Here is a 10,813-nt window from a genome sequence, read left to right on the forward strand (position 1 = left end):
TTTCAGAAAACAGCAGGAAGTGAACCTGGATTTGAAAGTGACATGTGACCGTGTTGCTTTCTGAGAGCTGGTAGATTTGTGATAATCTTTTTACACAGGGAATGCACCCACCTCCAAAGCTTTTATAGTTTTTCTATAGCAATAGCTATAGCTCTTAACTCACGGCCCTCTTATTAGTTTTTACCAGTAAAAACAAAGATAAAAACATATCCTTAGACATTTGCATGCCCTCATCTGGCTTTTACAAGTTTACAGTTTTATATTACTGTGAAAGCTTTACCGTACATGTTTTCAGCCCTGCATAAAACCCCAGTGTAATCTACCTGTCTGTGACAAAAGTAAATAAAAGTCATGAGGTTAGAGAAGTCAGATATTTCTAACAAGAGTTCATAGAGACCTAAGTGGAACCACTGAGATAGTAAAATGTGCACAGATTTTTGCATGAAGCACAACTTCTTCTTCTTGTTTTGACTTCTTCTTTTAGGTGTGTGCACATCAAATCACCTGCCTCAGCCTCACCATGTCTCTATCCTTAGCATCCTCCTCTTTCACACCAGCCTTCTGCGTGTCCTCCTTCACTCCATCCATAAATCTTCTCAGTGGTCTTCTGAGGTTTAGGATTTATGACTGTGTTCATAAACCATAATCTATAACAGAGGTAGTCAAATGCAGGCCTCATGGGCCGGTGTCCTGCAGGTTTTAGATGTGTCCTTGATCCAACACACCTGATTCAAATTGCTAAATTACCTCCTCAACATGTCTTGAAGCTCTCCAGAGGCCTGATAATGAACTAATCATCTGATTTAGGTGTGTTGACCCAGGGTGAGATCTAAAACCTGCAGGACACCGGCACTTGAGGCCTGGAGTTGCCCACCCCTGACCCATAAACATATAACTGACTGATAGCATAGTTGTGTTTGCAGGTGAATCTAAGCTGGATTTAATTGGCCAAAACATCAGTGAAACATGACATAAAATAACACTGTCCATTCTTTGAACTGCATGTTGTTATGCCATTGTCCATTTATTAAACAGTTAGTTTAAACACAGATTGTTATATGCATCGATCAGCTGATTCAGCTTTACTAGAGAAAGGTAGTTTGGGGTGCTTTTAAACTTTTGAGTGAGGTTATTGTTTTATCCAAACCTAATCAGAATGTTTGAATTTCTAATCTAATCACATGGCAGCAGCTCAATTCATTTAGGCATGTAAACATGGTCAAGACGATGACGTTCAAACTGAGCATCAGAATGGGGGAAATAAGTGATTTAAGTGACTTTAAGCATGGCATAGTTTTTGGAGCCTGACGGGATGTTTGGAGTATTTCTGCTGATCTGCTGGGGTTTACAGAGTGAGGTCTGAATAACAGAAAATATCCAGTACGTGGTGGTTCTCTAGTACAAAATGCAACTAAGTTACGCAGAACAGCACCTCTGAACATACATCAATCTTGAAACCGAGGCTACTATTCACATGGGTTCACCAAAACTGGACAACGGCTCAACAAAACGTATGACGCCTTTTGTATGGCCTGCTTTAACAACGTGCTAACCTTATTTACAATCAATATTGTATGGATGTAATAATGATGCTAAAGATACAGAGGGCTGTTAAAAAATAAAAATAAAGTTTACCCACGTCATTTTACTTTAAGTCAGTTTACTAAAAGTGAGGACTGTTGCTGAGCATGTTCATCATTTTATGACCACAGTATATCCATCTTCTGATGGCTGCTTCCAGCAAGATAACACATCATGTCACAAAGCTCAAATAAACTCAAACTGGATTCTTGAACATGATAGTGAGCTCACGGGACTCAGATTCACAATCCAACAGAGCACCTTTGTGATATATTGTGGTGGAGATTTGCATTATAGATGCGCAGCCAACAAATAAGCGGCAACTCTGTGGTGCTATTATGTCAACAAGGACCAAAATCTCAGCGATATGTTTTCAACACCTTGTTGAATTCATGCAACAAAGAAATATGGTGCCTCTTATAAGTGTATTAGTTATACTTAACAAAGTAGCCAGTATGGTATGGTGAGGCTATACAAACAGACAGAAGTTACCAAGCTGAGACACTGTTATTAACTGTTTAGATACTGTAATACTGATGTTAGCCGAAAAATTACAGAAAACTACACGAGCACTAAAACCCTCACACACTGCATCCTTGCTACTGTGTGGTGGACACGTGACTGGCGCAGAAACTCCAGTCAACGCTGCCCACCGTCACGCTTCGGGTCCTAAAATCTGATCTGTGCCTTTAATGTGCCAGAAGGAGCTCGTGGATGGGTTTGTCCAATTAGTGTGTAGGTGGGGCGCAGGAGGAAACCGAGCGGAGACCTACAGAGCGCACACACTGACCCTTATCCCGGAGTTTCCGGACACGGAGAACAGTGCGTGGAGTTACCGCTCTGTCTGCAGTCAGCGGCAGCGAGTAGATTATAAAGACCGCTGTCCGATGGTGTTGCAGGAAAGTTTCCCCATGATTCAAGTGTCGATACCATCGATGGAGAAGGAGGTGGATGAGTCGGGAAAGACTAAAAAGGTGAGGACGCGGCATTTTAGTGTTATCGGGTTTTTTTGTTTTGGGTTTTTTTGCGCAAATCCAGCGGGATGAAATTACGACTGCGGTTTATCTGGACACAAGCAATTTTTTTCGCTTGATAATCAGTAAAACTTTGTCTTCCGGGGACGCCAGGTAAGCCGGGCTACCTGCAGGAAGAGTGACAGTGAGTTCAGCTCAGGGGTTTTTTCCACTCCAGAGTGGCAAGAATTACGCAATTTTTTTCTTGCAACAACAAATACAATTATCCTTATTACTAAATGCGTTCAGGTGATTTCCTCAGTAAACGCAGCAGAAACTCACAGTAACTGTGGCCCTAGTTGCTGTGATTTTACACTGTAAATACTTGAAGCCCAGCCGCTCTCACTTATAATGTGACTAGATGTAATTGTTGATGCATTAACCTGAGAACTACACTTTAAGGTTGAAGTTTGCTGAGCTGGTATTTATTTATTTATTTATTTATTTATTTATACAATCCTTCTGCACATTATTCTTTAAATTTATCAGATCTTTATATTATTTGTAAGTGAAAACTTAAACTGACGATCAATTCTTAGATATGCATGTAAGACTTCAGTTATACTTCCTCTGCTGCAGGAACATCTTTAAGAAGGGGTCAGACTCTCAAATACAATACAAATTTATTTATATAGCACATTTAAAAACCAACGGTATACCTAAGTGCTTCACAATAAAATAGCAATATAAAACCATCATAGCACTTTTTAAAAGGGACCTATTCTACTCATTTCAGCTTTATCTTCTTTATTTTCCTGGATTCTACTAGAGTAACGTTGCATTCACTGTTCAAAATAATCCTTATTGGTATATTGGTCATATTCTAAATCCCTCAAAGCTAAATTCCCCAGACAGAGGATGACTCTGTCTGGACAAAAAAAAACAGTTTAAGCTCCTCTCTCTCTTAAGCCAGCTTCATTGTGATTGGCTGCCTGTCACAAACAGAAGGTTTGAATGGCAGGTTATTGGAGACAGTGCTCCAATAACCTGCCATTCGAACCTTCTGAAGCAGAAACGATGGCACCTTGTTTGTGCCCTGTTCACGCAGACTGAGGTTTCTTGGGTATGCAGCCTAAGCAGACATGCTTGCATGCATTTCTCCAAACAAGGAGCAGGGTATGAGGAGGCTGATGATGCTGTGTGTAAGCAGTTTGCTGATTGGTTGAAAAGTGGGCTTGAAATATAGTGACAGTAGAGATCAACCAGAAGAGGAAGAACCGTGGAAAAATTCTGAAAGATTGAAACAGCAACTCAGACCGTGGTGGCAGCAGACACTTTTTTTTTTTAAACACTTGGTTTCATTTCACTGCAAAGAAGCTTTTTGTTATGGTTTCTGTGCCATAAATGAAAGGATCAACAACATCTCAAACACAATCAAGAGTAGCCCACAGTCCCATTGTTCCCCATATTCGTGACACTCTGCCTGTCAAGCTCACATCACAAACTCAAAATTTGATGAAAAAGCCTGGAAAGATAATTGGCACGCTCCCTCCATCTCACAACAAGAGACATCTGAAGGGCCTGAAGGATCTAAAGGATATAGAATTGAATACATTATAATAGTCCTTTATTGTCATTGTACATGTACAACGAAATTATGGGTGTTCCACGCCAACTGCACAGGAGTCAAAAAGTATAAATAGTAAAGACAGCAGGAAAAAAATAGCAAACAGAAGAATGCATATATACAGCCAAGAGGAATATATACAAAACAAGAAAAAGGCGCACATTGGAGAGCGAAGTGCAAAAGGACTTGGTCTAAGCACGTCACAAGTATGAAGAGTTTTATATCCTCAGAAAGAAGATGCAGGGTACCAAACTGTAAGTCAGACCGGTATAAAGTTTGTTTAATGCCACTTTTAACCAAACTGCTTAATAGTAATATGTGTACTATAAATGTGTGTGAATGTATTAATCCTATGATGATGATTATTTCATATATGACTAAAGGCTAATGCTATCTACACAGCTAAAACATGTAGTAGCACTGACTCAGGCTGGTCACTTGAGATGACCATATTAAGAATATCCTGTCTCTCTGACATCACACAGATCATAGAGTAGAAGCTGAGCGTTCAGAGCCGTGTGAAGCCTGAGCTTTTTTATGTTTTTCATTCAGTTTAGTTTCACTTGGTTTCCAGAGTGGTTTAGTTTTTTATTCACCTCAGAGTTTTAGTCTCTCTTATTTTTATTATATTGCTATTGTATGCCGATATATATTAATGTTTAGTACAATAAAACCAGAACTTTTGAAAGCAGGTGATTCGCAGCCTTGTAGACCTTCAAAGTCTCATTAATCCACCGACAGCTCATCGGGTTGTGACAACAGATTTTATCAAACTAACAAACACTAAAATGTCCTCTCTTTTTTTAAATTGTTTTTTAATTAGTTTTCCATCTTTACTATAATTGTTCTTGATTGTTCCAATTCCCTGTGCTACAATAAAATCACAGCTTACACACGTTAAATTCAGATTTCTTTGAAGTTATTTAACAATTTTTTTTTTTAAATTACAGGTAGTTATTTATAACGACGTTGGACTACTTCCATGTCAGAAAATAGCAAAAGACAGTCATACAAAGTAGTCATATATAAGATATGTACATGTTAGCATACTAACTCTATTTAAAAGTTGACTCATCATTGTGAAGGAAAGAAAGAGTGGATATATCGAATTTGCAGAGTGAAATCAGAAGCTCTGTGCCTCCGACTAGTGGAGAAGTCATGTTCTTGTATTATGAACCAGTCTGTGACATACAAAAGAAAATGTCTTTATTTCAAAGTGGAGCCCCACAGTCGCCTGATTGTTGTTTCACTTCATTAGTAACATTTTGCCGGTACCAGGAGAGGCCCTCTTTTGTTTTTGTTTTTTCATAAGTTGCAGGAAATTTCTCATTAGTTGTTTAAAAATTGTCATTCTGAATAGACTTTTGTAACTCAAGGATTCGTCTCACTCAGTTGTTCTTTTGTTTCTTAAACCTGAGTGTAAGTGAACTGCACTATAATAAAAATCATTTGTTAAAACATAACATACACATTTGGGGGTTTTTGGGTTTTTTTTAAAAGACAATTGGCTTACATGCTTTTCTTAGTAAGGAAAAATAATTACAATTTTCAGTTGGACTCTCTTTTGCTTTCAGAGCAGACTTCTATTTAAGAAGGTGCTGGAAACAGAGATCAGAGATTTTGCCTCATAAATGTAACAGCATCACGCTGTTGCCTCAAATTTGTTTGCTGTACATCCATGATGTAAATCTACTGTTACACTACATCCCAGAGGTGCCTGGTCTAAAATTTCCGTGCAGCAAACTCTTTGTAATGTTCAGGAAACCAGATTAAGATGACGAGCTTTGACTACTGCTAGCAACAAAGTCACCCTTTTCCCAAGTCTGATGCTCGGTTTGAAGTTTAGCAGGTTCTGTCATGTTGCATTTTCTTCCGCTATTACCTAATCCCTGCTCATCATTTTATTTTAGAGAAGCACAACACTTAACGCAACTTCTACCACTTAGTTCCCACCTTTTAGAAAGACCCACATGCCTCAGTAGTGACTAAAGAATGAATCCTCTGTGTGTGTCCTGCTCTCTTATTTGCAGCTCTTCAGAATTGAAGTCTTGTTCAACGAGAGGAAACATTTTGTGCTGAGAAGAAACAGTGAATTTCAAAATCTCCACAGAAAAGTATGATCTTTGTTTTATGACCAGAGCTGCTTTTACTATGATAAGGATGTTAAATGGGACCCAGATCTGTCTGTTTGAAATGTTTGAGGCTTCTTGTGCTGCTACCACATACAGCTCAGGAAAATCGTCCAGACTCCAGATTTCCCGAGCAAAAGGAACCAACATCTGAGGACCAAACCTCCGGAGCAGAGGAGGCAAGAGCTGGAAGATTATGTCCAGGTAAGACATCTGAGGCTTGGATTACGAAGCGGGTTCAACATAACCAACGTATTTCTGCGTTATCTGGATTCACTTACCCCAACAGTGGAAATCAGGTTATGCAGTCACTCAACGCTGGTTATCAACTGGCCAAGTAAAACCAAAGTTTCCCCTGCACATTCATGTGAAAGGTGTGTGTTGGCACCATCTGATCGATCTAAAAAAAGGCATTTCAAAGATCAAATGACTCTTCTTTCTATGAGTGCTACCTACTCCAATCAGATGAAAATGAAGCGGTGATTAAAAATCTCTAAAGAACATTAGAAAATGCAACACTGTTATAAAAGGACATGCTGCAGTAAATCATTAATCTGGTGATTTAGCGCACAGAGCAGTAAAATAAACACTTTAATTTGATTACTTTTTTGCTGAATGTGCTGCTGTTTATTTCTAATGTGACGGCTGCACGTTAGAGCTCTGAGACTTTAAACTGGAGACATCTGAAAAATAAACCTCAGCCTGATAAAGGAGATGTGGAGCATCAGTTTAGTCGCAGATCAAAGTCATTTAGTAAGTTTATTTATTTTCTGCTGTGTTTTACTTGCATCTATTTGAAAGAGCGAGTGTAAACACAAAAAATTATGCAGAATATGCAGAAAATAGGTTTAAATGTTCAACAAATGTCTTCCAGTCGGAGAATGTTGCATATAATTTAATTTGCTTCATGCAATGTGCATAATGTTCAAATATTAAAACTAATAAAACAAGTTTTAAAAAGAGACTTTTTCATTTGATTCAATGTTATATTGAATATAAAATAGAAGAATAAAAGAATTGGGCTGAAAGGTCAGTTGCTTTATAACGTATTCAGGTTGCGTCTGTGAAGGTTCTCAGTCATCCAGGTCATCGTCGTCAAAGAAGCCATCTGTGTCCACTGTGAGCGACCATCTTTGAACAGAGGCGGTGGTTTATGACACCAACTCTCTGCCATCTATAATCCAGTTTTGAGTTCCCTCCCCAGACGCCTTAACGCCCACTCACATCCTGGGACATCTGACGTCAGGAAATCACATGATAAGGTGGGGCCAGGTTTCACAAAGAGCTCACACCTGGCTGATTGGGACCCACACCCAGTTTCACACCTTGGCTCAGGTGATTAGAGGATCATCAGGGGGTCCTTTTGTCCCTCTTTGGGGGGAAACTCCCACTAGGTTTAAATCTGGGACTCTCCACCATTTGACCTTAGAACTGAAGAAGCTTCTCGGATGAGAGGTGAAACGTCTTCAAGCAACTTAAAGAAGTCCAGACGCTTTTCTGTGCAAGCTCCTTTGACTTCAGGTTGTGTGTCATGTTTTTAAAAAGTAATAAAGTAACTAATTACTTTTGAAAATAAGTAATCAGTAAAGTAATAGTATTACTTGGAGAAGTATTCAGTAATTAGTAACTAATTACTATTTTCAAGTAATTTGACCAACACTGCTCCCAGGTGACAGGTGGTCAGTGTGAAACTGCAAAAACTGATCTGTAAATGGAACGATGTCAACATTATGTCCATGTAGAGTAGATGGTCTGACGATTTCTTACAAAGTGAGAACTAGATCAGATTATTTATTATTTATGTTCTAAATTAAATTCTTTCTAATTTGTTGGGTAGTGAAGCTAACCTTTCTGGACCAGCACAACAATTGCCCATCTGTTCCTGCTGTTAGCATCATAAAAATGTGACTGATTAAGTGTGAAGACAAACAGCTCAGTAGGATGAGAAACGGGCTTCAAAGTGTTGATGTGTGCTTTCCTCTCTTTGGAACGTGTTGTTTATCTCAATTTATTCTAATATTGATACAGAAGTAGTAGAAAACTATCCTTGAACCCAAACTTTCTCTTACTAGAAAGTGTTAAAAAGAACGAACAACTTCACTTGTTCCCCAGTGTGCATATTAAACAAATATGTAGAACTGCTTTCGTGCATTTGCACAATATCTCTAAAATTAGAGACATCCTGTCTCAGAGTGATGCTGGATAAACTACTTCATGTATTTATTACTTCTAGGCTGGACTATTGTAATTTGTTGTTATCACGATGTCCTAAAAACTCCCTGAAAAGGCTTCAGCTGATTCAAAACGCTGTAGCGAGAGTACTGACAGGGCCTAGAAAGAGAGAGCATATTTCCCCCATATTGGCTTCTGTTCATCTGTTCATTTAATGCAGAACCAAATGTAAAATCGTGCTCCTTGAACTGTATAGAATTGATCTTTTGAACTATTATTCAACCGTGACTAGATTTAGATAAAACCCCATCAGCTGACACTTACTCGGCATCAAAGAAATTTGCAAGGACCTCACTGAGTAACGCACAAAACTTTAGTTCAATGGATCTGTGATTCTCATTTTGTAACTCCAAATGTTTATATTTGTGTACTCTAATGGTTTAGTTTTGCATTATTCACAGAAAAAACTGCTTGAAACTGAAAGTTTAGAACAGTTTGAATTCAGAGATTTCGGCTACACTGACCTTGACCTGAAACTTTGAATTTAATAAACACTTTTCAGGTTTGAGGAAGTGTTTTCCTGTGACGGGCTCCGGGGTAAATGTTATGTATATTTCTGCTGATGAAAGATCACACTTTATAATATTATGTGGTTATACTACTGTCTAAATAAAGGTAGGGTTTTTTTTCCTTTCTTGTAGATGTTTTGCCCCTAAAAACTGTTAAAGAAAACATGCTCCTTTTTTTTTTTCTCCAGGATGTCATCTACCAGTATGAAGATGTGCCGCAGGTGCTGCTGGACTTCCTCCACGTTAGACATTTCCACACGGGGAACAAGAGCAGCATGGAGTAAGTCCTTCAGTCTGGAGAAGCCGGACATTTTGCTATATTTAGCGCCTCTATTAATGGTCACGGGGGGCAATGTGACAACATAATAAATCTTCAGAAACAGCGATCTGGAGCAGTAGCAACCCTGACTCTACCCCACAGTGCATTTAATGAGGCTCTGTTAAGTCCCTGCTGCTCCTACAGAACACACAGGATGTGTAGGGTACAACTAATTATAAAGACTAGTGTGCTATATGTAGGCACACTAGTCTTTATTAGTTGTGTCTCTTTAAATTATACTGTAAATGTAATAAATCCTTAAAAACATGGTCTGTATATAAAAGATGGAACCAGCCACCATTCTTTTACCTGTTGGTTTTGGGAATCTGAAGCAAGTGACAAAAGCTGCAGTCCCTCGAGTGGCTCATTTTAAAAGTCGTCCATCCCTGCAAACTCCATTGTATAAAATGGCCAACTATGCAGCATCACAAAGCATTTCATTTCGAAATTTTTGGCAGTATTTAGTAATTATCTGCTCTGATTTCAGATCGCTTGATGAACTTGACAGCCAAGATGACAGGTGGGAGTATTACTGGTATTTCCTGTTTCTCAGTATTTGTGCAAACAGTGTTTTATATGAATGATGACAGCTGAGTTCCAACTCACACTCATTGCATGAAATCAATCGATTATGTTTTGCTTTCGCTTACTCAGTTATCAGTTTACCAATCAGCGAGTGCTGGGATTCTTTCAGGATCCTTATCTCACCGACAGCACTTCAGGTAGGGTGAACGCACGGCATGGAGAAATTAGTTTTGTTGTTTGGTGCTTTACTGCAGATATGGAAAGTTTCTTTAAAGCAAAGTTTGTCTTGCAGGTCTTCCAGATGTGGTTGTAGATGGGGTTCTTCAGGGGTTTTATCCCCGGGACGTCCGGGTCAGCTTCAATGCCCCCACAATCGCTGAACCTGAGCCCACCCTCCCCACATCTGGCCCCACCCAGAAGCCTAATGTTCTAACTTAAAGTGAGCTATAGCTAAAAACACATGATTTTCAAAAATAGTTTTTTTTAAGAAAACCATCAGCACAACAAGACAAAGCAAAAGAAGAGTTTCTGTGTGGTTGACCCAGTGGGACTGAAACCCGTCACCCAGGCTTTGTTGCTGCAGTGCTCCACCCATTGTTACTACAGCACAGACACGGCGCATGGTTTATTTCTCTTTTAGTGTCTTCTGAAATCCAACTCGCATTGTGGCAGATTTGAGAAGTAGGTCAGATGACTGGTGGGAAAAATAACAGCGCATAAATGGCGGAAGTTGATGGAATTTTAGGGGAAAGAAAATCATGGCAGACTAAATGTGCCATTATCAGTGGAGTTCGTGCTGTCGCCACAGGGATCTACGTTTTAGAGTAGAAATGCTGAAACTATGTTCCGGATTGGGCACCGTCAGTGGAAAAGATGTATTTAACGTTCTCGTATTTAAACCAAGTAACACAATATCTCATAGAGCCGTTTTAATTTTT

The 10,813-nt window shown here is 39.1% G+C and overlaps 1 protein-coding gene across 1 annotated transcript; it reads left to right on the forward strand.

Annotated features, from left to right (window-relative positions):
• Window positions 1-2,273: 2,273 nt before the first annotated feature.
• Window positions 2,274-10,313, forward strand: snx22 (sorting nexin 22). Its single transcript, XM_085357678.1, has 7 exons — window positions 2,274-2,555; window positions 6,192-6,275; window positions 6,390-6,494; window positions 9,220-9,311; window positions 9,838-9,870; window positions 10,005-10,072; window positions 10,168-10,313. The coding sequence occupies exons 1-7, from the start codon at window positions 2,274-2,276 to the stop codon at window positions 10,311-10,313; spliced, it is 810 nt and encodes a 269-aa protein (XP_085213804.1).
• Window positions 10,314-10,813: the final 500 nt, after the last annotated feature.

The sequence above is a fragment of the Diplotaxodon limnothrissa genome, linkage group LG7 (genome assembly GCF_057381915.1).
Source record: "Diplotaxodon limnothrissa isolate DT_005_m linkage group LG7, D_limnothrissa_male_GT1.1, whole genome shotgun sequence".
Lineage (NCBI taxonomy): Eukaryota > Metazoa > Chordata > Actinopteri > Cichliformes > Cichlidae > Diplotaxodon > Diplotaxodon limnothrissa.